The sequence below is a fragment of the Chrysemys picta genome, chromosome 2 (assembly GCF_011386835.1).
Source record: "Chrysemys picta bellii isolate R12L10 chromosome 2, ASM1138683v2, whole genome shotgun sequence".
Classification (NCBI taxonomy): domain Eukaryota; kingdom Metazoa; phylum Chordata; order Testudines; family Emydidae; genus Chrysemys; species Chrysemys picta.
Window position 1 is genome coordinate 2,227,665 of NC_088792.1, and position 26,226 is coordinate 2,253,890.

Below are 26,226 nucleotides of genomic sequence, written 5' to 3' on the forward strand. Positions count from 1 at the left end.
CAAACCGGTGGGTCCTGCCCTGAAGAGCTTACATCTAAGGCCTGGTCTGCACGAGGACATGAGGCCAGTGTAACTGCGTCGCTCAGGGGGGTGAAAATCCACCCCCTGTACAGTGCAGTTAAACGGAGCTCACCCCCAGTGCAGACAGTGCGCGAGTTCTCCCATGGCCTGAGCTGCCGCCTGTCAGGCAGAGAACCCCGCCCAGCGGCAGAGCTGGTGTCTCTCCACCGAGACGGGGCAGCTGAACCGCGGCAGTGTTGCGAGGGTGGCCCTGCCCCTAGGAAGTGCCGCATAGGGAGCGAGGCCGAGGGAATTAAGTCACTGGTGGCCAGAGGTTCAGAGCCAGACACAAAGGGGCGGCCGATCACCCAGGACTCTTAACGAGGTGTGTTTGCTCGTAATGTTATTTTAACAGATTCTGGAGAGTTTAATTCAAGACTGGTGTACAACATACAGAATAAATCAGTCTCCCCCACCCCACCCCCTGAGCTGTCTGGGGACTTGGCTCATTTCACAATGTGTCTATTTGCCCCTGAGGCCGTGATGGCTCCTGTCACAGGCTGTCACCCCCCCAGACCCGTGTGCCATGGTGCGAGTGTATGCTCGGGGGGGGGGGAGAGCGCATTGACCTCAGTGGGGTCCAGATCAAATTCGCTCCAATTACAATGAGCAGCAAATTCCAGCCCCTGGTGCTGCAGGTTCAGCGTGGTACGTGAAGCTCGTCGGTGACTGTTACAATAGGTAGGAACAGAAGGGGATTTCCTGCCTTTTCACTCGGCGCCGCCTTTAGAAACCAAGGCAGGTATTTGCTGAGCTCACTGGTTTTCCACAGCAGTGGGTCTCCAACGTTTGTACTGGGTAACCCCATCACACAGCGAGTGTCTGAGTGCCACCCCCCTTATCAATTCAAAACACTTTTAAATCTATTTAACACCATTATAAATGCTGGAGGCAAAGCGGGGTTTGGGTGGAGGCTGGCAGGTTAGTTTTACCCTACCGATGATGTGTTGTTGCAATAGTAATCCTGCTCCGTACGAGAGGAACCGCAGGTTCAGACATTGGTGTATGTGCTTGGCTGAGGAGCCAATGGGGCGAAGTGACCATCTGTGGGATTATGACTGAACGCCCCTAAACGTAACGATATGGCAGCGCCGTGGAGCCTCGGTTGGCCCCGGATAGCCGCCCCCCCCCTCCGGGGGGTAGGGCTCGGTGCGGAGAGCCATTCGTGTCGGGACCGGAGTGCGGACAGAAGGGAGCCGCCTCTCACCCGTTGCGCACCGCATGTTCGTGGGGAACCTGGTGCTAAATCATTCATAGACGACCTGATTCTGGGTCAGGGTTTCATGTGTAGCAGAGCAGCTACCTCGCTACGATCTATTGAAAGTCAGCCTTTGACACAAGACTGGGAGGAATAGCTCAGTGGTTTGAGCATTGGCCTCCTAAACCCAGGGTTATGAGTTCAATCCTTGAGGGGGGCATTTAGGGATCTAGGATTTAAAAAAAAAAAAAAAGTTGGGGATTCATCCTGCTTTGAGCAGGGGGTTGGACTAGATGACCCCCTGAGGTCCCTTCCAACCCTGATATTCTATGACCCCCCCACATAATAACCTCATGACCCCAAGGGGTCCCAACCCCCAGTTTGAGCACCCCTGCTCTACAGTCACTTTTCCCCATGTATATTACCTTTGCACAAAATTAAACCCATGTTCTTTATTTACTCCACAGTGTGTGTGTGTGTGTGTGTGTCCACCAAACCTGCTTCTTGCCAGCAGGGACGGAAGAAAGAAATAGAATCACAGGACTGGGAGGGACCTCGAGAGGTCACCTAGTCCAGTCCCCGGCACTCACAGCAGGACTAAGTATTATCTAGACGATCCCTGACAGGTGTTTGTCCAACCTGCTCTTAAAACCCTCCAATGGCGGCAAAAGGGGGGTTGGTTTTACTTGGAGGGATTCAGATACTACAGCGATGTGGGGAGAAGAGACAAGCCCCTAGACGCTGGACAGCTCAGACTCTGGCCCCTAGACCGCCCGGGAGAGGTAAGTGCAGTAACATCAGTCGTACCATCACTGTCACACCAATGGACCTGTATTTATGCAGGACACTGAATGCGACTTTAGATCATTCTCTGCTTCTGTGGATGAACAAGTCATCGTGCTGTAGGTTAGGCACCAAAGTCTCTGCTATCCCGTGTTGCAGAGGCTGTAGTATTAGTGGGCAGAACTTAACTTCTCATAGATTATTTCCCGGAGCCCCCCATGCCCGCCCCCACCATGCTATAAAAACTCCAGGGCCCAGTGGACTGGAGGGGAGGCTCAGGGCTCCAGCCGCTGGGCTGGCAGGGTGAGCTCGGGGCTTCTGCCCTGTGGCGGGGTGATGGGCTCTGGGATTCGGCTGCACCAGGGGTGTGGGAAAGGGGCGCGCCGGGGCTCAGGGCTTCAGTCCCATATGGCGGGCGGGGGCTCCATGCCGCAGGGTGGCGCTGGGGCTTGGAAATATTTCCCGGAGCTCTGCTCTGGCCAGATTTAAGCCCTGTTAGTGTGTCCTGGCTAGACTGGGGGAGCGTGTCTGATACTCAGCACGCTCGGTTTGGCAGCTAGAGCTGACACCTGCAGTAACAGCCCTGGGTGCCTGTGGGGAAGCAGACGGTGCAGATTCTCCTGGTGCACCCAGTTCTGAATCTCCCCTGCGGATGTGCGAGCCGAACGAGAGAAGAGCTGGGTAGACATTCCCCCCGGCTGAACGGAAAGCCCCTGGTTTGGTCACTGCAGCACGTGCTGATGCTCCACTGAAATACACGCCAGTGTTTCCAGGAGCAGTTCAAGAAGGAGAAATGATGGTTCTGTTAAAACTCTTTCCCACTACGGCTTCCTGCCAACGTACGTTCAGTGCCCTCTGCCACCCTGCAGAGACGGGGTGCAGGGGGAGTGGCTGACAGAGGAGATAACAGGGTATCTTGGTTATTCCTTTACTCCTCTTCTTTTGAAACCGTTCTACACGCCGGACACTGTCCCCCCCCATTTCTCACGTGTTCAGGGGTTACTGTACAATTGCGTGCAGTCTTTGTGCTTTGTTGATTCCTGCGATGATCCCATTGGAGATTTACATATAAACATCGATAGCAGCTTTTCACACATTCATTGCAGGCCTGTCTTTGCTCTCCTGGTTCAGATCTGCAGAGCAGACTGAAGCAGGACCTAGTAGTGAAGCTTCTATTCCTCCCCGTAGATTCCAGTGAATGGCTATGTGGACTGTCTTGTGACCGTTAAAATGTCCAGTTGTGATGGACGTTCTTACACCCAGGACACAAAGGGGCGTGTTTCCCAGGGGACTCTGTAACTGTGCTGGCAAATATTGGGAGCACATAGTGTTTGTGTGCACCCCAAACATGCTTTGTGCATGCGGTTGCTCATCTTGTATAGGCTGATGCACTTTTCGGGGCACAGAGAGATGCATTCAACTTCTGCAGGTGCAACTAAGGCAACTGGCTGCAAATTTGGGCCAAAGCATGTTCTTTATGAGAGGCCACTAATGAACCTTCGAGAGGAGACGAACCTTTCCCCTAGGGTCCCAGCGCTAGGCTGGTCCCTGGGTGCTCTAACGTTTCTCTGCAGACCTCAGCCTGATAAATAGATGTGGATTCTGCTCCGTGCGTATTTGCTGGTGGGAACGGGAGCTGGATGGTTAGACTGGACCTGCTGCTGCGTACTGGGTCCGGGCACGTGGCCCCGCTGTGAAGCTTTTCTCACATTCAGTCCCGTCTGGATTCTGAGTGGTTATTTTACAAGAAGCTGCTTCTTTGCACCTTCCTTGCTCAGCTCCGTTGGGCAGGCGTCTAGCGTTGCTCGTCTTTCACAGCTGGTAAACGTATATGGTCTCCTCCTTCAGCGCATCCCCAAGCGAGATAGGACTTCCAACCGAGACCGAAATCTGGCTCCCCATGGAGATGGCCCCCACGTTGAGTCTGCGCATGTGCGGCTTTACCGCGGCGTGCACTCTCTGGTGCCTCATGAGGTGTGTTTTCTTGCTGAAGCGCTTCCCACAGAGGTCGCAGGGGAAGGGCCTCTCCCCGGTGTGGATCCTGTAGTGCGTGATGAGGTGCGTCCTCTGGTTGAAGCTCTTGCCGCACGCGGTGCACGCGTAGGGCCTCTCTCCTGTGTGGATCCTCAGGTGTCGCTTCAGGTCCTGCTTGTGGCTGAATCTCTTCTCGCACTCCGTGCAGGCGTAGGGCCGGCTGCCCAGGTGGGTCTTCTGGTGGGTGATGAGGATGGACTTCTGGCTGAAGGCCTTGCCACACTGGGCGCAGGGGAAGGGCCGCTCTCCGGTGTGGATGCGCTGGTGGGTGTTCAGGTGGGTTTTCTGGCTGAAGCTCTTCCCGCACTCGGTGCAGACGAACGGCTTCTTCCCCGCGTGGATCTTCTGGTGGGTGATGAGGTTCTTCTTCCAGGTGAAGCTCTTCTCGCACTCGGCGCAGGCGTAGAGGATCACGTCCCCGGAGTGGATCAGCTGGTGGGTGAGGAGGTTCTTCTTGCAGCTGAAGCCTTTGTCGCACTGGGTGCAGCTGAAGGGCCGCTCCCCTGTGTGGATTTGCTGGTGCCTCATCAGGTGGGTTTTCTTGCTGAACCCTTTCCCGCATTCGCTGCACAGGAACGGCCTCTCGCCCGTGTGGATCCGGAAGTGGGTCACCAGGTGAGTCTTCTGGCTGAAGCTCTTCCCGCATTCACTGCAGGTGAAGGGTCTCTCTCCGGTGTGGATCCGGTGGTGCCTTATGAGGTCCTGCTTGTGGCCGAAGCTCCTCTGGCAAACGGCACAGGTGTAGGCTCGCCTTTCGAGGTGCGTCTTCTGATGCATGCTGAGCACGGATTTCTGGCAGAAGCTCCTGTCGCAGTGAGGGCAGTTGTACAGTCTCTTCTCCTCATGGGTCTTCTGGTGCGTGATGAGGTATTTCTTCCAGCTGAAGCTCTTCCCACACTTAGCGCAGCTGAAAGGCCGCTCCCCCGTGTGGATACGTTGGTGGGTGATGAGATTCTTCTTCCAGCCGAAGTTCTTCCCACACTCGGTGCACGTGAACGGCCGTTCCCCTGTGTGGATCTGCTGGTGCCTGGCGAGATCTTGCTTGTGGCTGAAGTTCCTCTGGCAGACAGAGCAGGGAAACGGCCGGGTTCCCGAGTGAGTCCTCTGGTGCCGCATCAGGTGGGTTTTCTTCCTGAAGTTTTTCCCACACTCGGTACATGGAAACGGCCTCTCGCCCGTGTGGATTCGGAAGTGCGTTATAAGGTGCGTTTTCTGGACGAAGCTTCTCCCGCATTCAGTGCACTGATAGGGTCTCTCTCCCGTGTGGATACGGTAATGCCGTATCAGGTCTTGTTTGTGATTGAAGCCCTTCTTGCATTCCGTGCAGATGTACGGCCTCACTCCTATGTGGGTTTTCTCATGAGTCATGAGAAGGGACATGGGCCCAAAGCCGCTGCCACAACCAGTCCAGTTAAATGGAGCCTCCAGTGGGAGCTTTCCCTGGTGTGGTTCCAGGCCAACCTGATCCGCAAAGTTGTCTTCGTATTCCATGCACACGTATGGCATTTCTCTCTTCAGGTGTTCTTGGAAAAGTGCAAAATTCTCTATGTTGCCAAAGCCGGATTGTTCAGCCTCAGCCCCTAGAGAGCTCCTCGGCTGCCTTTGTGATTTGCACGGGATCCTGCAGACATTCCCCCAGTCTGAATTCACGGTCACATTCTCTGGGCTTGTTTCTGATGATCCGTCCGGTACCTCCAGTTTTATAGCGGAGGTCTCATGGGTCGCTTCAATGGGGCTCACCGGCTGCCTTCCTGATTTGCAAGGGATCCCGAAGACGCTGTCCCAATCTGAAGACTCAAGAACAGTGTCTTTGGACTGTTCAGGTGATAGTTCAGGTGAGTCTAGTTTCACAGTAAGTTTCTCATTTTCTGCTCTGGTGGGGTTCATCTGCTGCCTTTCTGGTTTGCACTGGATCCTGTAGATGTCTGAAGACGTGGAAAGATCTTCTTCAGACTTTTCTGATGGGGACTCACTTGGCTCTAATTTTATAGTTACCTTCTCATGCTTGGCTCCTGCATGGTACATCTGTTGCCTTTGTGGTTTGCGCTGGATCTTGTAGGTGTTTCTCCAGTCTGGAGACATGGAGAGATTCTCTTCTGATCTCTCTGGTAAGGGCTCAGGTGGTTCTGATTTTATAGTAAAGTTCTCATCATCTACAACACAGAGACGAGAGTTCAGAATATTATTGCAAGGGAAGGTAAAACTTCTAATATCAACTCTTTCTGATTTCCAGTGTAACCCCATGAAGGTGTGTCTCACAGCAGCACTGGTTATAGGCCCCTTGTACCACCTCCATGTCTACAGTTACAAGGTTTAAAAGATTTGGAACTTTTGTAGGAAGTCGTCATGCCAACAGGATGTTGCCTCTATGTTAGGATCTCAAAGCATTTTACAGGCATTATCTAGTCCCCAAAACCCATGCTGTGAGATAGGTAGGTAAGCAGTACTGGTATCATACCCGTTTTACAGAGTGGCTCACTGAGGCACAGTGAGATCAAGAGGTCACACAATAGGTTAGTGACAGAAAGCTGGGAACACAACTCAGGAGACCTTACTCCCACTATACACGCTGCTTCCATTCTTTCCATGATTGATTAGAATTTGCTGGTTACAGATCACATGATCGTCTTTACTATTTTAATACTAGGTGGCATGTATGAAATATAGATTTAAAAAAAATGCTGTCAGGTCACATCAGTTTGCAATGAGCCGTAGGGTCATACCACTGTTTACTTATGAAGATTAAGATGACGGTCACATACAGCAGAACCTCGGCGTTACGCACCCCTCGGGAATGCAGGCTGTTCGTGACTCTGAACAGAACACTAGGGTTGTTCTTTCAAAAGTTTACAACTGAACACTGACTGAATGCAGCTTTGAAACTTTACTGTGCAGAAGAAAAATGCTGCTTTTAACCATCTTAATTTCAACAAAACAAGCACAGAAACAGTTTCCTTGCCTTGTCAAATCTTTTCTTTTCAACGTTCCCTTTATTTTTTTAGTAGTTTACGTTTAACACAGGACTGTACTATCTTTGGTGGTGGTGGTGGTGGTGGTGGGGTTATGTCTCTGCTGCTGCCTGATTGTGTACTTCTGGTTCCAAATGCGGGGTGTGGTTGACTGGTCAGTTCGTAACTCTGGTGTTCGTAATTCTGAGATTCTGCTGTATTGGAAAAATTATCCTAAATTCCAAAAATTTTCACAGAAAAGATTGAGTAGGAAAATCTGTACCAGAACGTGTGATCTTAATCATAGGCTATTCTTGATTTCTTATTTGCAATTCTCCCAGTCAGGAAGCACACACAATATCATGCGTCTTAATTTGCCCAACCCCACAGCACTATAAGAAGCACTAATAATGAATAGAAATCATCGAAACAGACAGTTGGCAAACAGCCAACAGCCTGAAAATGACAGGCCCCCACTGCCCAGAGAATAACGAACCATTTGAAGAAACGGAGGATGGATTTGAGAGCGAGATTAACCAACGAGGTGCTAATTTTGTAGCAAAAAATTCAACAAGCTCTAGGTGAACAAAATCTTTGAATGGCATTTGAGAGCTCAGCCCACCAAGATGTGACAACTAAGAGGTAAAAACTTGACGCTCGGAAGAGACACCCTGTAACCTGAAGACCTTGTGGAATGTTGGCTTCATTCCTTCTCTGCCTGTCTGCATCCGCCAAGAAAGAACCGGTGGAGTAGTCCTCAAAGTTTCGTGTTTAAATGAAACTCCACCCTAGGAAGCTGTGAGCCCATTTCCGCTGGCTAGGGCCGGCTGGGCCTACACCTGAGCGTTTCTGGAGCAGGTCTGATCCCTCACCTGTGAAGCAGCTTTGCGGAGTCCCCTTTTCCTCTGCGTCGCTCCATTCCCTGGGATGGGGCGGCTCCTCCCCTCGCTCGGTCCGTGGCGGGAGGTCCCGTTTCATAACAGAATGACCTGCTGAGAGCGCAAGGCAGACCCAGTTAGTTTCCTTTTGCATCTCCCAGGCTTCAGAATCTTCTGTGGCCCCTTGACAAGGTCCCCTCCTCCTAGTGAATGAGCCCCCTGGCAAGGTGAAAACTCCCCTCCCAGGGAGGGTCCTGCTTCTGCAAGCCCCACTCTTCCTACTCCCTCCCAAGGGTGGGTTTCCCTGCCCCTCAGGAGGGTCCTCCGCTTTGGGTGTGTCCCCCCCATCCCACTGAGGGAGCATCTCTCCACTCGGCCCAGTCCTTCTCATCCCCCAGGGGCGTCCCTCCAGCTGGGGCTGCCCTCCTGGGACACAGAGACCGGGCCTAACGTGCCTCTCCACCCCGCCCAGCTCTCCCACCACAGAGAGCTGGCTTAGCGGGCTGCCCTCCCTCCCCACCCCCGATTGGACACAGAGATACAGCCCTCTACGTAGCATCGGGGTATCCATCGCGCTGCCCTGCATCCTTCAGGACCGATACCCTAGACAGCCAGTGCCATGGCAACCACTTGGGAGACAGTGCCCTAAATCGGAGGGAAACCAGGAGTCTGGGTGGGTGCCGTCTGCAGCTCCTGGGCCTCGCCACCCCTCTCACCAGGAAGAGAAGCGGGTGAGATGGCGCCATCCCCTTCCAGGCCTCACATGGCAATGGGACTCAATGGGGAGGGGGTTCTCACCTGGACTGCCGCAGACTGGGACCTACTCGCCATCAGCCAAGCCTGGCTGGCAACGTGATCCATGGCGTGGGAATACAGTGGCCCCACATAGGGGGACTGGCCGGTGATGGGCAACATGCCTGCCAGGTCACTGGTGTGGACGTGGCCTGGGACAGTGGTGCACAGACGCCGCTGTGTGGGTGGGCTGGAGCGTCCCTTTCCGGTACCTAGTGGCGCCCCTATTATAAAACCCACCATCACAGCGAATGCTCGTCAGCAACCCCTACCCATCTCATGAGAGAGGCCAAGGAATGAGTGGGCGCTGGAGACGTGACTTCCCTCTCCCCCTTAGGGCCTAGACTGAGAAAAAAGGGGGTGTATTTAAATTGTGCTAGTCCCTCTAGGGCTAGCCGCAGCCAGGTGACCTGGGTTTTACAGTGAGAAACTGAGTCTTTGCTAGGTCCTAAGTGGGGTGTCTAAAGGGCTCACCTAACAATGACCCGCTCTAAACTGGTGCAGACGGGTAGGGGTGGTGGTGGGGATCTGGCAATGCTGCAGTCCAGGCTGTACCTGCTCTGAGAATAAACAGGGGCTTTTAATCCCTCGTATTGTCTCCCTCACGGTACATTGCCCTGTAGGACCCCACATCACCACCCACCCCTCTGCCCCTCTGTTACTTTGAATGTTCTACTTCTGGGTTCCACTGAGACTTGTCCCAGTCGCAGTGTGTGTGAATAAGGGACAGTCACCCCTGATGCGAGTGATTATAACACCCCTGGTGTGACAGGGCGCTGGGCAAAGGGCCGGCTGGGCCTACACCCTCTGTCACGCCAGCTCCCGTTTAGGGGAATACATGAGAGCTGGCTGGAGATAACCTGGCCCTATCTGGGGAAGCAGAGACAGCTGCCGCCCAATTACCCTGGGGCTGTATAAAAGCCTCAGGGGAAGGAAGAGAAAAGACAGGGAACGGAAGCAGCGAGGTGGCGATTCCCTCCTGCCCGCAGATGGTGACGGGCGAACTGTACATGGTGAAACGGTGGTGGGAACAAGCCTGCAAATAAACGGCACCAGCGGTTACTAACCCCAGGGTCGCCGAGTGACTTTGTGGACCCAGCAGAGGCAGGAGCCAAGGGGCCCGGTCGCACTCTGCTACACCTGGCGCCAGTGGAGCTGTGGCTGCTACGCCAGCTCCGAACGTAAGCACTCTGTGTGTAAGGGTTTCCTCTTGCAAACAACTTACTCCAGGGAGTAGTGCTTACTGCCATGAGTCATTCCACTGCTTTCCAGGGAGTACGCACCACGCCTGGTCCGAAATGTCTGACAGCTCAGGACCCTGGATTTTAAATGTGGAAAAATAACACGCAGGAAGCCCCCAGCACTTGGGCTGGGAGGGGGAGTGTAGCCCCACCCCATCCAGGCAGCAGTCTGATGCTCTCCTCTTCCTCCCCCTCCGGGCTGCTGGGGACTCCTTGAGCACTGTCCCCGCAGCTGTCCTGCCCTGGCCCACATGCCTGACCGGCCCCAGCACCATGTATTTTAAACCCTCCGGAGGCTGCAGGAGCTAAAGGCTGTGGGCAGGGGGGCGGAAGCACACGGTCTCTGGAGACGTAGCCAGCCAGGTCCTGCCCCGACCTCGGGTGAGCCCCCTGCTCCGCTCGGTGAGTTACTTTTGCCCCAGTTGGGCGGGAGTTTTGGGGCGGGCTGTTATGTGACTCCTGTGGAGAAGGGGTGCAGCAACAAAGCGAGAGTACCTCCGCTGTGCAGCAATGCAGAGGAATATTTAAGAGAATATTTGTTCAGGTGGACGGTGGTGAGTTTGTTGGCTGCCCCAGGAGAGCGAGCACTGGAATAAATGCATGAATGAATGAATGAACGACTAGGCATTTCTACTGCACGCATCACCTAGAGCGATGATGATTTGCAGAAAAAAAGTTGCAAAACAAACCAAGTAGGAGGGCATTTTTCATAAAAATGTATTGAGGAGGGATAAGCCACAAGTCAGCAGTTAAGAACATAAGAGCGGCCACACTGGGTCAGACCAACGGTCCCTCTAGTCCAGTATCCTGTCTTCTGACAATGGCTCCCCAGAACTTCAGGGAACTGTAAAGAAGAGGGCAGCTGGAGTAATCCACCCATCTTCTGGCAAACAGAGGCTAGGGACACTTCAGAGCATGGTTTGGCATCTGTGCACATCCTGGCTAACAGCCATTGATGGACCTTGACAAAGCCCTGGCTGGGATGATTTAGTTGGGGATTGGTCCTGTTTTGAGCAGGGGGTTGGACTAGATACCTCCTGAGTCCCTTCCAACTCTGATATTCTATGATTCTATGACCTGTCCTCCATGAACTTATCTAGTTCTTTTTTTAACCCAGTTATACTTTTGGCCTTCACAACATCCCCTGGCAATGAGTTCCACAGGTTAATTGTGCATTATGTGAAAAAGTACTTCTTGGTTGTATTAAACCTGCTGCCTATTAATTTTATTGGGTGATCCCTGGTTTTTGTAGTGTGGGAAACGGCAGATAACACTTTTTTCCACACCAGTCATGATTTTATAGACCTCTATCATATCCCCACGAGTCGTCTCTTTTCTAAGATGACAGCGCTAATCTTTTTAGTCTCTCCTTATATGGAAGCTGTTCCATACCCTTGATCATCTTTGTTGCCCTTCTCTGAACCTTTTCCAGTTCCCCTGTGTCCTTTCTGAGATGGGGCGACCAGAATTGGTCACAGTATAGCAGGTGTGGGCGCACCAGGGACTTACATAATGGTATGTAAAATGTTCTGCCTTATTTTCTATTCCTTTCCGAATAGTCCCTAACAATTCATAGATTCATAGATTCTAGGACTGGAAGGGACCTCGAGAGATCATTGAGTCCAGTCCCCTGCCCTCATGGCAGGACCAAATACTGTCTAGACCATCCCTGATAGACATTTATCTAACCTACTCTTAAATATCTCCAGAGATGGAGATTCCACAACCTCCCTAGGCAATTTATTCCAGTGTTTAACCACCCTGACCATTAGGAACTTTTTCCTAATGTCCAACCTAGACCTCCCTTGCTGCAGTTTAAGCCCATTGCTTCTGGTTCTATCCTTAGAGGCTAAGGTGAACAAGTTTTCTCCCTCCTCCTTATGACACCCTTTTAAATACCTGAAAACTGCTATCATGTCCCCTCTCAGTCTTCTCTTTTCCAAACTAAACAAACCCAATTCTTTCAGCCTTCCTTCATAGGTCATGAATCTGTTAGCCTTTTAGACCATTGCTGCACATTGAGCTGAACTATCCATGGAGACTCCAAAATCTCTCTAAGTGGTGACAGCTAATTGAGAACCCATCATTATAAATGTGTAGTCGGGATTATTTTTTCCCAGTGTGCGTTACTTTGCACCTGTCAAGGTTGAATTTCATCTGCCATGTTGTTGCCCTGTTGTCACCCAGCTTTGTGAGGTCCCTTTGTAGCGCTTCGCAGTCTGCTTTGAACTTCACTGTCTTGAATCATTTTGTATCATCTGCAAACTTTGCCATTTCACTGTTCACCCCCATTTCCAGATGAGTGGGTCAGAGCAGAGGCATGGTACTGCCTTGTTTCCATTCACGGAGCACGATTCTGCTCTCACTTAACCCACGTTTACAGTGGTGAGTCTCCATGGACCGCACTGGAGTTACCCCAGATTTACATTAGCGTAACTGAGCTCAGAATCAGGCCCACAGCGTCACCATGGTGGAGAAAGAGAAAGGGCCAGATGTTTAAAGATATCCAGATGCTTAAAGATGCAGATCGGCACCTAGTGGGATTTCAAAAGCACCTACGGGCCTAACCCATTGAAATCAAACCCTTAAAAATGTGGTCCAAACTGATAAACTGAAGTCACCCCAGACATGCCCAGAATCAGGCTATCCGAAAAGCAAAGGCAAAACGATTGTTGATTTTTACCCATTGAGATCAGAAGCTCATAGTTGTCCCTCATGACATCCCGGTAAAGCTCCCGCTGCCACTCTTCCAAAATCTCCCACTCCTCCGGGGAGAAATAGACACTGACATCCTCAAACGTTACCAGGCTCTGAAACACAAACAGCGACCCGCTCAGTGCCCTCCTGGAACGGGAAGGGCCATGGTATCGGTGTGAGGTTAAAAGCTGCTGTGTGTGCATGTGCGCGCGCACAGGGGTTAACAGCGTGTTAAGTGGGAAACAGGGGAACAAATTCCGGGAACCGGAGGGTTTATAACGGGATTGTGAGACTGCCCGGTTCTGGAACCCTTGTGCGGCACGTACCTTCCTGAAAACTGCCATTTGCCCTTCAACTAGCTACAGGCATACGGTGTGTCTTGTGGGTGCAAATACAGCGCTGGTTATCTCCAATACATGGCGCTGCCTTGCCGAGGAATGGTTTGTCTGCACGGATCGTTACTTTCAGCTCCTCCACAGAACATGCCCAGCCTGCGCAGAGCAGTTACACATTTAGGTGACCATAACCCTGGGTTATTTTTCTAATTCTCTTCCCCAGTACAACAGCTATTAACGCTGCAGAGCCTACGATCCAAACCCCTTCCAAAGCGGAGGGGCTGATACGGACTCTAGTTGGATTCTAAACCTGGCAGGGTCTTATTTTCCTGTCCTGGCTAAAGCGGAAACCTGTTCTCACCTGATTTTGGCCTCATGTGGCACAAGCCTTGAGAGCAGCTGCTCTCGTGAGGTCTCTGCTGTTTGGGGATGAAATCCCACAAGAACGGCCGGGCTCCGTGCTGCTGAATATAACCCGCTAGTCCTGGTTCAGCCTCTAACCTGCGCTCCAGTCTAAGGGCAGGTCTTCACTACCCGCCGGATCGGCGGTGATCAATCTATTGGGGGTCGATTTATCGCGTCTAGTGTAGACGCGATAAAATCGATCCCCGATCGCGCTCCCAGTGGACTCTGGAACTCCAGCTCACGAGAGGCAGAAGCGAAGTCCACGGGGGAGCAGCAGCGGTTGACTCACCGCTGTCCTCACGGCCAGGTAAGTTGACCTAAGATACGCCGACTTCAGCTACGCGTATCTTAGGTCGACCCCCCCACTAGTGTAGACCTGGGCTAAGACTCTAGATAATCCCCTTCCATGAGCCATCTCTAAAACGAGGTTCTTCAGCCCGCGTGCACGTCTCAACCATCTCAGGCCATGTTTTCAAATGGAACATGCACCTGCTGACAGCTACAACACCTCCCCGGCTCTGTAGAGAGATGTGGTGCTGCAGGACAGACCCCTCAGATATGACAGCCCGGCACCGCTTTGCTGTGTAGGGCAGATGGGGGCAGTGCAAATGTGTCTATTCCATGCTCCTAGGCAGCGCTGGTCTAAGAGCTCTGCTCCAGGAATTATTTGGGGTCCATTCTCTGGCCTGTATTACACAGGAGGTCAGAGGAGTTGATTACAACGAACGGTCCCGCCTGGCCTGGGAATCTATGACTTGATAACGGAGCCCCAGCAGAGAGAGGCATTTTACCCTTTCATTAGACACTGCTCCAGTAGAACAAAATCCAAGTCTCCACCTGTGGACTGAGAAACCTGCAGGCTGCAGCTAGGGCGACCAGATGTCCCGATTTTATAGGGACAGTCCCTATATTCAGGCCTTTGTCTTATACAGGCGCCTATCACCCCTCATCTCTGTCCCGATTTTTCCACTTGCTGTCTGGTCACCCTCGCTGCAGCCAGGCTGAGTATCAGGACACAAATTTGTTAGTCTCTAAGGTGCCACAAGTACTCCTGTTCTTTTTATCAGGACACAGAGACACATTCTGCTCTCTGTGTAAATCTGGAGCCACTCCACTTAATTCAGTGGAGCTGCTCTGGATTTACACCAGCGTAACTGAGATCGCAGTCTGCTTCCTGACAGGTTCTTCGGGGTGTTTATAATTGATCTGCAAACACGATGTCCAGGGTAAATGTCCTACCTGAGCGGAGATCTCCTCAGCCATTCCCCTCTGGGGCTGGGATGCACCGGGTGTAGATGGGCTGTCTGGGCTGGAACTCAGCAGATAAGGAGGACTCCAGATCTGGTCTTTTTTATCAATCAGTATTTAGAGATCCTGGTTTTTCTCTCTTAATGGCTGCCAGCGCAGAGGGGCTCTGGTCTGATTTCAGCAGCTACCAGGAAAGGCACTGAGAGATTAGAGAAAAGAGAAAGGGGGAGATCTGCAGCAGGACTATAAGGTTGTTTTTTTAAAGCAAACACTGACAAACTGAGGATGCTGAGGAATAAGGCAGTTACCCACAGAGGTCACGTGTGCTGTGTTAGACCCACAGAGCCCCATCTATTGTAAGGCTTTTACTCCTGCCGAGCTGTAAGGCATCCCTGGGAGCTGTAGTCCTTCCCCGAAGGTACTGGAGCTGCCTGGGATCACAGCACAGATGGTTTTTAACCTTGTCAGAGAGGGAGAACTACACTTCCCATCAGCCCACGGAGCGGTCATGCAAACCCTTTGTTTTCTGCAGGGCTGCTGTGCCAAACCTTCCCACACGTGACTGCCAGCAAAGCCCCTCCCCTCTGCATTACAAACCAGTCTCTTTACATTTGGGAATAAGTAACCAGAGACTAGGGGTCTGATCTAGGGTGACCAGACAGCAAGTGTGAAAAATCGAGACAGAGGGTGGGGGGTAATAGGCGCCTATATCAGAAAAAGCCCCAAAGATCAGGACGGTCCCTATAAAATCGGGACATCTGGTCACCCTCGTCTGATCCTCCAGCCCCCAATGGAGCCACTTGCATGAGCCTCTGATGTGGGCACAGCTTTTCAGGGCCACCCTCCGATGTTGGTGGGCACCTTTTAACTGGGGGCAGGTACTGTAGCATTTAGAGAGTGAAGTACGTGCACCCAGACTGGTGTGTGGTGCAAACATCCTGGCACTATTTACTGCAGGTGCAAACATACTTGGGGAAAAGGGCTCGGTACAGGTTTCTTTACATATCAAGTGCATTGGTTTTGCTTAGATACTCCGGTGATGGGCATGTTATAAACCCGTGGATACGATTAGATCATGGATGATTCACCACCATTTAGTCCTGTGGATTATCTTATTACTGGTCATTATAAAACCAAGGCAGGCTGTTTGTCTAAAGAGCTCTGCTCTAGGAATTATTTTGGGGGTAGTTCCCTGGCCTGTGTTATACAGGGGGTCGGACCAAATGATCCCAAAGGTCCCTTCTGGCCTTGGAAGCTATAAATACAACATCCAAGCTGCCCTCTGACCTTGTCTGTACATTTCATCCTCTCTCCCCGCCCTGTGTCAGCCGGCAGAGCGCTGTAGGCACCGCAGCCGAGGGGAGTTTTCGGAAGGGATTTACAGGCAGAGGCTGGTAGCTGGGCAGATCTTGCTGGGGAACTTCTACTGAAGAAAGCACAGGCATGTCTGAGGCTCGAAGCGGAGTGGTGGACGGCGAAGGCCGGGTTATTTGTCAGTGCGAAGGTGGGGTGAAATACCAGATCAGAGAGCGTGAGGCTAAGTCACAAAGTGCCTTACAGGGAAAGACAAGAAGCTGGTGTTGGCTGCCGTGGAGAAGGGGGAGCCAGTGGGGGGACAGAGCGGGGTTGGATGAAGTGGGGTGACCTGAAGCGGGAAGGTGTTAGCAGCAGTGTTCAGAGGGGGCCACTAAGGATTGTGAATTTCCCTAGCCCTTAACAGAAGGGATCGGGGCCAGGGCTGAATTTTTAACAAAGATAAACGTTCTTCCAAGTGTTTCTCGGGCATCTAAGCGTGTCAACAAAAGCAAACAAAACCCAAAGTGTTTTAAATGTGCTGAATAACAATGATCTCCCCACTCACTGAATCAAGGGTCACTTGAATGAAGTGCCCTAAGTCTAGTTCTGTTTGTCCGTCTGTCTTTTTATACCATCCTCATCTTCACAGTATTTGAACATCTCCAGCCATTCAGAGTTTTCTAGTCATCCATAGAGTCTTCCGGGAAAAAACAGATTAAACAAGACCTACATTTCTAATGTAAAAAGCAAGGGGGGAAATGCCTTTTTTTATACATCATGCACTTTTTAAAAAAAGGCACAAACCCATTTACCCCTTTGCAGGTCGCTTCCTGGATTCATCCGCACACGGTGACCAGACTGTCTTTGAGCCCGGGAAGGGGGCTGGTCTGGGGGGATACAGAGGCGTATAGAGGACAGACGTGTGTCTGCAGTGGTGTTGTCGCCTGTGGGGCCCAGGAGACGAGAGACACAAGGTGGGGGAGGTGAGATCTTTTATTGGACCAACTTCTGTTGTGGGGCGAGAGAAGCGCTGACACTACCCCGAGCTCTGCTCCCCGGCCCGATCCTGGGGCCGGGGTTTGTCTGGCCAGTCTCCTCTCCATGGCGGAGGCCTGTCAGCCCGTTCCCACCCCCGATCAAACAGGAAATTGCCGCAATCGCGGGCAGCCCCTTCCCTGGCAGGAAGTGCTCCAGCCGCTCCCAGGGATGCATTGCAAGGCTGCGAGCCCCGCACAATGGCGCAGGCTCGGCGTGACTCGCCAAGGGCGAGCTGATTTCCCGGCACCGCCTGGCCACTAGCCCGTGCGGTGTGACTCCGGCCGCTCCCGCCCGGGGCGTCCTGCCGCCGTGCGCGGAGCGGGGCTGGGGCACGCGTGGAAAGCGAAGCGAGACGCAGCGAGCTCCGCATTGCAGCCCGGCGCCCCGCACCGAGGCAGGCCCCGCAGACTCCGCTCCGGTCGGACGCTCCCAGCCAGTTCCCGTCCCGTTTGCACCGAGGGAGCCAGGGGAGTCGCACCCGGCCGGGACCAAGCCCCTGTCTCCCGGGGACCAGCCCGGGCTGGGCGGTTGTACACAAACCTCCTGCGGGTCCCGGCCCGGGGCAGTGTCCGCGCGCGGCCACGCCGGAGTGAAATCGGATCCGGGTAAGGGCGCTCGCGAGGGTGTTCCGCAGAACGAAACGCGCGTGGGAGGGGGACCGCGACTTGCTGCTTCGCGTGGCCGGGGCCCGGCGGGGATGTGGGGGCGGGGCTGTACCGGGGTGAACGCGGGTGGGTGGATGGGTGTTGGGGGGCAGCACACGCCGGTGCATTCACACGGCTCTTCCCCAGGCGGAGCCCACGCTGCAGACCCACGGGCGCGGCCCCTGCTGTCCCAGAGGCTGCCGGCACAAGGGAGTGTCAACCTCTGCCTTGCTCCTAGTGAGTACACACTCTGCCACTGCCTGGCTGCGCGACCTTGGGCAAGTCACTTCGCCTCTGGCTCGCTGGAGAAGGAGGTTAACGCCTCGTCGGGCCGCGGTGGGGCTCAGCGAATGAACATTTGGCCCTGGCTGTTGGGGATGTAACACGCTGCCTGCCCTGTCTACATGCGGAGCACAGCGCCGGGCACTACGGGCTGCACAGGGCCCTGATTCCTGGCATGCTGGGACTTGTCTCTGTGGGCTGCAATATGAAGGGGGAGTTTGGCTGATACCAGCCTCACTTTGTGGAAAGGACATTCATCACTTGGACTCCTGGGTCTCCACGCAGTCACCTGCTGGGGAAATTTTGGGCACCCTCATTCAGCTATTTTAGTGTATACCTAGGGTGACCAGACAGCAGATGTGAAAAATCAGGACGGGGTGGGGGGCAATAGGAACCTATATAAGAAAAAGACCTCCAAAACTGGGACTGTCCCTATAAAATCGGGCAATCTGGTCACCCTAAGTATACCAAGGCTCCTCATGCAAAGGGACAACTTCCCTCTGGTTGCAACGTATTCAAACAATGAGGAACCCCCCAGCCATCAGCCAGATCACCTTGGGCTGTGATCCCATCATGCCGTCCCATTAAGCAATCAGGCGAGGAGAGTTGGAGACCTTCCAGGAACACACAGATGTGGTAGGAACAAGTGGTGAGATTGAACAGATGTCACTCTTCCCTCTACTCCAGTACTGAATAAATACCACCCTACTATTTGTTGCTATAGTTACCATCCTTCGGGTGAGGTATAAAAGACAGTCAGGCCCTGATCACTGATCGTCATTACAGGGGCCAGGGCACACTTGGTAAGAGTCAGTGCCCTGTTTGACTCGATCGGTTACACTGTCCTTATTTAAATTCCCCCGCAGCTGAAATTGGATTCTTCATTTTGAGCGCTCAGCTGTTGTGTAGCATTGTTGTGCGGTGTTTTAGGGCTCCTGTATTCCACCCTAGAGGAGGCCGCATTTCAGCGTGATCCCGTTAATCTCTGTATCCGTTTATCTTTGTCAACGGCACTGGGGCTATTCCGAGTAGAAGTGGAGAAATCAATGGAACGGGGGTGTGGTTAATAATAATAAAACCCAGCTGTCTTCAGGCAGAGTTAATGGTTGTTGATGCTGTGAGGAGTGAGGAGACTGGTGAGCGTTCAGTGGTGTGTTCATGGCTCTTTCCCCCCGGGGCCTGGGTTAATATCTGCAGTGTGTTTGTTTACCCAGGAGATGACGGTCCCATGAGTGCGGATCAGGAGCAGGATCTCATGACTCACCTGACGTCCCCCCCCGGAGACAGGCCGTTCGCGTTTCCGGCTTGCGACGAAAGCTTTAGCGATGAGAGAAATCTGGTAATCCACAGCCAGGCGGAGGAGCGGGAGTACAAATGCATTCTGTGCGGGAGATGCTTCAACCAGCAGCCCAGCCTGACCCGGCACCAGAAGAACCACGCGGGGGAGCGGGCCTACATCTGCCCCGAGTGCGGTAAGAGCTTCAGCCTCAAGCACAACCTGATCATCCACCAGCGCACGCACACGGGCGAGCGGCCCTACAAGTGCAGCGTCTGCCAGAAGAGCTTCAGCCTCAAGCAGAACCTGGTCACCCACCAGCGCATCCACACCGGGGAGCGGCCCTTCGCCTGCCCCGAGTGCGGGAAGAGCTTCCGGGAGCAGCGGTTCCTCCTCAACCACCAGAGGACCCACACGGAGGAGCGGCCCTACGAATGCAGCGACTGTGGCAAGTCCTTCAAGGAGAAGCAGACGCTGGCCAGCCACCAGCGGACCCATAGCGGGGACAGGCCCTACCAGTGCACCGAGTGCGGGAAGAGCTTCAGTCAGCGCACGTTCCTGGTGACGCACGAGAAGACCCACCAAGGGGGGAGCCCGTTCCCCTGCGGCGAGTGCGGGAAGAGCTTCAGTTGCAAGAGCGGCCTTGTCACCCACCAGCGCATCCACACCGGGGAGCGACCCTTCGCCTGCCCCGAGTGCGGGAAGCGCTTCAGCCAGAAAGGCTCGCTGAAAATCCACCAGAGAATCCACACCGGGGATACCCCCTTCACGTGCCCCGAGTGCGGGAAAACCTTCACGCAGAAGATAAACCTGACTACGCACCAGAGAACCCACCTGGGAGACAAAGCCCTCACATGAGCCTGACGTCGTGTTAAAAGCTTTACCGAGCGGATAGCTCTGAACTCCGCTGGGAGCTCCCGGAGGGGCCCGGGACTGCACTGCACGTGAGAGGCTGAACGGCAGAGACGCCATGTGAACGTTCTGGGTGTCCGGAGTCGCTCCTTATACACCCCGGAGTCCCCACAGGGGAGACTGATTGTCTTCACGCACTGACTCTGGGGCTCCCTTTACAACTCCTCTTTCCATTGGCCAGTCAGGTTCGTGCTCTTCATGTCCACCCCATGTAGAAGCCCCAGAAGGAATCCCAAGTCCCAGCCCCCTGGCTCCATGGTGATGGCCTCGCCCTCCAGCGAGGCACTCTCCACCCACGTCCCTCTCCCAGCTCCCTGTCCCTGCTCACTCGGCTCCCTGTGCTTGGGAGCAGATGAGCTAAACAATGAGGGAAACTCACGGCGAAGTTCTTTACTGCTGCTGTAGGGACTGATCCTGTGAAGGGCTGAGTCCCGTCAGTACCCTTCAGCCTCCATTGGAGACGCCTGACATCTTGCAGGATCAGACCTGGCTGGCCTGCTTTTCAGAGGTGCTGAACACCCACTCCTGCTGGCTCCCATGGGAGCTGTGAATGCCCAGCACCCCTGAAAACTAGGAACAGCTCCCTTCACTTTCTCTCCGTCTTGGAGCATTGCAGCCTTCAGGACCTTAAAGCCCATAGTTCTGGCCTGGCCAAAATTCAGCCCTGGGATCACTGCAGGCCACAGTCTTCTACAGGGTGGCCCTGGTCTTCCATACGGTGTTGGCCTGGCTGCTCAGAGCAAGTCGAGGCCAGGCATGCTAGGATCCGGGTTCTCCGTAAGCCCCTCCTCCGTATTAAGGATTAGGGCAGCTGCACTCACTTTTTGCCAATTAGACACGGCCCGTGGAGTGTTGGTTAAATACCCTCAGCTGGGAGGTTTGGTTGATTCTGCTGCAGCCCCTTTTGGGATAGCGGAAGCACAAAGGTACCAGCTGCTCTGAGTTAGGGGAATGCTGTGAGGGCAGCTGGTGCCAGTGGAAAGAGCAGAGGGGTGCGCCCAGAGAAAGCAGATGTGGCAGCACCATCCCAGCCCTTGGCTGAATTAATAGCGCCTTGTGACCATTGCAAAGCCGTGTACATTACAGCCGTTGTCAGTCATGTTTGCCCGGCTTCCCCCCACCCAGCTCTCGCTCTGGGCTGTTTGGCCCTGGCGCTGGCCCGTAAAGCTCTGTTTATTTGTGCTCCGTATTGTTTGCATTATCCGGGTAGTTGGAAATTTTCCACTAGTGCATGAATTAATCTCTGAATGTGTTCCTTTATCCAGGGAGCGAGAAGGATGAGTGTGAAAAAGAAGCAGGATCTCATGACTCATGTGAAATATTAATACATTGTAGATGTGGGAAAAGCTTCATCCCACAGCCACCTCTCCTAGAAACCACACAGGAGAGAAGGTGGCACCTGAAGCAGGATCTCATCCACCCCACAGAAACTGTGTTATCCTCCTAATTACCGTAATAAAAAAAAAAAAAACTTCAGAGATTTCTGCTAAATCATCAGGGACCCTGCATGGAGCAGAGACTAAGCGACTATAGTCCTTGCTGGAAAACCTTCAGGGAGAAGCAGGCTCCCAAAACCCCAGAGACCATCCCAATGAACTGAATGTGGGAGAGGCTTGGTCTGAGGATGTTCCTGGTGACATCTGAGAAAATCCGCAAAGGAGGGGCCCCATTTACCTGCTCTGAGCTTGGGACACGCCTTAGCTATCAGTGACCGCATTATAGTCCAGAGAATCCATACCAGAGGAGACCATTTAAATGCCCCGAGGGCAGGTACGCTCCTCACAAGATAAATCTGCATGAGTGAGGTCACTTACCCAGAACTGGAGAACTAGGGAGCTGCAAAGATAAGCTAAGAATAATTCTCTCCTCTGCAGGAATCACTGGGTATCGTTTTGTGACTTGGCCGGTGCAGGAGGTCTGATTAGAGGGGCACAGTGATTTCTTCTGGCTTTAAATTCTGTGAATCTGTAATTCTGAATATAAGCCTGAGACCTCCTGAAGGTGGGAAAATATTCTGTTAAAACACAAGGAGAGACATCATACAAATGTCATGTATGTTGGAAAAATCTTGTTCGCTCCCCGTGCTGTACAGGACAGCAAGAAATCACCAAGTGGATGCACTGGAGTGTTTGCTCCCTGTTTGCTGTTACAGGCCAGTTCAAGGAGCGTTGCTATGCCAGTGGCATGTAATTGCATCCCTGTTTTTCCCTTTGTGGTATTTCCCACCTCCTGTTCTAGTCTCTTCTGGTCCTTTCTGGTTGGGTTTGGGATGTTCTGTTCTATGCCCGAAGATTCTGGGCAGAAGGGGAAGGTTTCATTAATGTTCCAAAAGGAGGCAAGTTTCTGCTGCATGTGAGGAGGGCAAGAATTCAGTCTGTTTCCTCTGGGAGAGGCAGCTGCTGGAAAAGGCCGTCAGTGCAGTCAGCATAAAACGCAAGAGATGTCCAACACAGACAGTTCCTGCCTGTGTCACTCTCAGACGTGCAGATGAGTAAAACAGAAATGGTTTGGAAAAATGAATTTTCCGTTCATAGTTTTCTGCTGTTTGCTCATTGTTACATGTCACTCTGCCTGGACAATGAAACCAGATTGGTCAGTTTTAGTTTCTAGCCATTTTCACTTTCTGGGTCTCCCCATGGGCATATCCTTACTGGGTTCCCAGTGCCACAGGGGAATATTAAACATCTGGGAGGAGGGGGGTCATTTCAGTGGAGCTGTTCTGGGGTAGAATTAACCCATGGATTTCAAGTCATAACAGCTGATACAGCCAGAGATTAACATCAGCGATCAGACTTTAGGGCCCAGTCCACCTCCTGTTGAAATAAATGGACAGGCTCTCATTGTCGTCAGTGGGAATAGGAGCAGAAAGGTTCAATATGCCCTTGATCAAGCAAAGCGCTTTAGCACATGCATTGGTGTCAGGGTGACCACTCACCGGCTTAACGTTAAGCAAGAGGTAAGTGCTTCGCTGGATCAGGGTCAGAGGCCTTAGTGACCGAGGAGCAAATATGATAACCCTCATCCTACCAGGGGATAGGGTACCCACCCTGGATGAGAGAGCACGTGTATCTCATTGTCAGAGATTCATGCAAACACTCCCATCGGTACGAGGTTTTTGAGATCCTCACCCTCCCAACACCCTTTATTTAAAAAAAATAAATCTAAATGTTGTCTGTAACCCCAGAGGATTGGCTGGGTAAGTTTCTCTTTGGGAATGCGCGGGTACCATTTCTATGACTGGAAAGTGCCGTGTTCCTGATTAAGAGGCACATGATGGCTCGTATTTCTATAGAGGATCCTGGGTCTTTAACTCTGTTTGAATTCTTGTAGTGATCCCTGCCTGGGCAGAAGGGGTGGTAGAGATGGGTTGATTAAAGGATGTGAAACTAAGACAGGAGGGTGTAGGGGAGGGGCGTGTCTGGTGAGGGTTAATCCTGGGGGGAAGCAGCTATTAAAGTGGGGGTGGAAATGATGGGGTGTCTCTCTGGTACTGTAGCTGCAATGCTAGAGATCAATAAAGGAAGGTGTGTTTTGAAAGGAACTCCGCTGTGTGATGATTGATTTCGGTGAAAATCTGTCCTGATCACGGCTCACCCATGATTTTCCAGCATCAGCCCCCGGTTAGGTGTAACGAACTGGCTGCATAAATACGGCTATCCCCACTCTCACGGCCCAGGAACTTCAGCGCTTAAACCACTGGCTTCTACCAGTTCAGCTAAAGAAAACAACCACCATTCACTATTAGCTTGAGGCAGTAGCAGACTGTGGTGGTCACTGGGGCTTGGGAGACAATCACATGCACTTAGCCAGGGGGAAACCTTTATCCCTGGAGCGGCGCTGGCTGTCAGAAGCAGCGTCCCATCAGCACGTGGGAGGCCCTGTGGGCACGGGGAACGTACTCAATTTTCAGAGCTCAAGGCCACTGCAACAATTCACAGAGACTTAGGTCCAGTTCCTCCCCTCTGCTTCCATGAGCATAAGGGATGTGGGGTTGGCAGAGGAGGGATGCTGGGTGGGGGAAATGCCAACCTCACATCCTCCTCCCCATGGGATCTTCTCCAGCAGAGCTCAAGGCCCCATAGGGACGCCATCCACGGGTGTGCTGATCACCTCCTCTTCCAGAGCATTCCCGGAGAGGTTAACCAAACCAGGCCCTCTCCCCAAGACAGGGGATACCCAGAACAGATATAGGGTGGAGCAGGAAACAAGCCCTTCTCGCCCTCCCAGCTTTCTCTGTTCCATCAGTTCCCTCCTGCTGCCCAACACCTCTGCTCGGTAATGATCTCATAGCCGTATTCTTGGGGCTTGTCCCTGCATGTTCAAGGGCCCTGGCAGGCAGCGCCAGGGGGCAAACGGGATTTATTCAGACGAAAGGAAGAGATCCACACAATAAACTGGGTTTCTTCAGAGATCACTTGCCTTCAGGGTGGAGCTTCAGGAGATCAGAGACCTCCCTCCTAACGTATGTGCCAAAGACTAATCCGCTGGGTTTCCCAAACAGCAGAACCAAGGGGTGCTAGGTGAACGTGTGCATTTCCCATGTCCTCGCTGAACCAGTGGCACTGTTAATGCGATGAGAACGCCAGTCTCAGTAACTCATTGCAGGCTCTGAATTTGTCACCTAATCTCCTCCCACTGGAGTAGTTCTTCCACACAATCCCGTTGGACCTAAGATGAAGGACTCCGCCGCAGCTAATGAGAGTGGCATCTCCATGTGCCCCAGCTCCTCGCACAGGTCTGGTTTGATCCCTATGAGCCCCCTGGTGCCAGCTGGGGTCCGGTATTTCTCTGCGTGTACTGAGCCTCACGGCCTGCCCGGAGATCAATCAGTGAACTGTTGGCTTCTTTCCCGGCGATGGGAGGAAGAGATTTTTAACCCCATGGATCGGCCCAGTCCGTATGCCTATGGCCTGAGGGGGAGAGGACAGTTCTCAGCTAGTCGCATAACCTAGCGTGTGGTCCTCTGAGCCCATCCTGCAGCTCATCTCTTTTACTCCCTCCTGTGGACCCTTGGAAGGCCCCACTCTGGCCAGAGCTGTCTTGGGACAGGACTGCACGTCTGGGCTCAAGAGGCAAGGCATGCTCTACCAGTGCAGGTAAGTGTACTGCCTCTGCATGCCACAACCCAGCCCCTGCCGGCCTGGGCGCAGGGGACCAATCCAAGAGCCCAGCACCTGGCATCCACATGGCTGCTAGAACCAGGAACTACATTAAACAAAGCAAAACAACAACAAAAACCCCATCCCAAACAAAACTGAGAATTTTCTTCTAACCACATCACTATCTAGAAAGAAATTACCAGCCTCAGCTCACAGGTAAGGAGAACTGTGCAGTATCAGGCTAGCAGGTCCGTGCACCACTGCCCTCTAGTGTGTGTCTGGAGCCAGGGACGGGGGAAAGCCACAGGGCTATGGTGTTCTCAGGGCCATCCCTGTGTTCTTGGGTTTGAGGAGCCCCAGTGCTGAAGGAGTGCAGCTGAGTTGGTCGTGGTGGCGTCTATGGACATGTGGCCATGGGCCTTTATCCGAGAACTTCCCAGCCCATTTAAACATTGTAACATGAACTCTTCAAGGACCAGTAGGAAATGCTCTGATAACTGATAAAAACAACAAGGAGTCTGGTGGCACCTTAAAGACTAACAGATTTATTTGGGCATAAACTTTCGTGGGTAAAAACCTCACTTCTTCAGATGCTGCATCTGAAGAAGTGAGGTTTTTACCCACGAAAGCTTATGCCCAAATAAATCTGTTAGTCTTTAAGGTGCCACCAGACTCCTTGTTGTTTTTGTAGATACAGACTAACACGGCTACCCCCTGATAACTGATAACTGATGCGCAGGTCACTTTTTTGGAATTTTCTTCCCATTTGATTTTTGAAAACTAGTGCTAACAATTGCATGCAGAACATAACTTTTTGCTGCCACATCATGTGTCTAATTTGCTGACCACTGTCAGACCTGGAATCATAGAATATTAGGGCTGGAAGAGACCTCAGGAGGTATCTAGTCCAACCCTCTGCTCAAAGCAGGACCAACACCAAGCGGGGACAGCTCGGTGGTTTGAGCATTGGCCTGCTAAACCCAGGGTTGTGAGTTCAATCCTTGAGGGGGCCACTTAGGGATCTGGGGCAAAGTCAGTATTTGGTCCTGCTAGTGAAGGC

The 26,226-nt window shown here is 52.8% G+C and overlaps 2 protein-coding genes across 12 annotated transcripts; one reads left to right on the forward strand and one right to left on the reverse strand.

The window, feature by feature from the left end:
* Positions 1-998: 998 nt before the first annotated feature.
* Positions 999-16,865, reverse strand: LOC101953010 (oocyte zinc finger protein XlCOF6-like). 8 transcript variants are annotated; one of them, XM_065586498.1, is made up of 7 exons: positions 16,728-16,865; positions 16,481-16,612; positions 15,907-16,042; positions 14,611-14,818; positions 12,618-12,744; positions 7,896-8,015; positions 999-6,228 (listed from the first exon to the last, which is right to left on the reverse strand). In XM_065586498.1, the coding sequence occupies exons 4-7, from the start codon at positions 14,632-14,634 to the stop codon at positions 3,854-3,856; spliced, it is 2,646 nt and encodes an 881-aa protein (XP_065442570.1). In that variant the 5' UTR covers positions 14,635-14,818; positions 15,907-16,042; positions 16,481-16,612; positions 16,728-16,865; the 3' UTR covers positions 999-3,853. The 8 variants fall into 8 exon arrangements, with proteins under 8 accessions (XP_065442570.1, XP_065442571.1, XP_023968312.3 ...); XM_065586499.1 differs by lacking the exon at positions 15,907-16,042; XM_024112544.3 differs by lacking the exons at positions 15,907-16,042; positions 16,481-16,612.
* Positions 16,751-23,608, forward strand: LOC122173157 (gastrula zinc finger protein XlCGF7.1-like). 4 transcript variants are annotated; one of them, XM_042847054.2, is made up of 3 exons: positions 16,751-16,889; positions 19,094-20,252; positions 21,333-23,608. In XM_042847054.2, exon 2 carries the CDS (start codon positions 19,108-19,110, stop codon positions 20,011-20,013), a length of 906 nt encoding a protein of 301 aa, XP_042702988.2. In that variant the 5' UTR covers positions 16,751-16,889; positions 19,094-19,107; the 3' UTR covers positions 20,014-20,252; positions 21,333-23,608. The 4 variants fall into 4 exon arrangements, with proteins under 4 accessions (XP_042702988.2, XP_065442714.1, XP_065442713.1 ...); XM_065586642.1 differs by having other exon boundaries at positions 16,765-16,898; XM_065586641.1 differs by lacking the exon at positions 16,751-16,889 and adding an exon at positions 17,422-17,558.
* Positions 23,609-26,226: the final 2,618 nt, after the last annotated feature.

Coding starts and splice junctions, on each gene's coding strand:
- LOC101953010 (XM_065586497.1), bottom strand. CDS start 8,487: ATGCAGGGCAGCGCGATGGATACCCCGATGCTACGTAGAGGGCTGTAT. Junction 6,229..7,895: donor TCCGCAAAGCTGCTTCACAG/GTGAGGGATCAG, acceptor TCTGTGTTGTAG/ATGATGAGAACTTTACTATA.
- LOC122173157 (XM_065586640.1), top strand. CDS start 17,693: ATGGGTGTTGGGGGGCAGCACACGCCGGTGCATTCACACGGCTCTTCC. Junction 17,835..19,093: donor CAACCTCTGCCTTGCTCCTA/GTGAGTACACAC, acceptor TTGTTTACCCAG/GAGATGACGGTCCCATGAGT.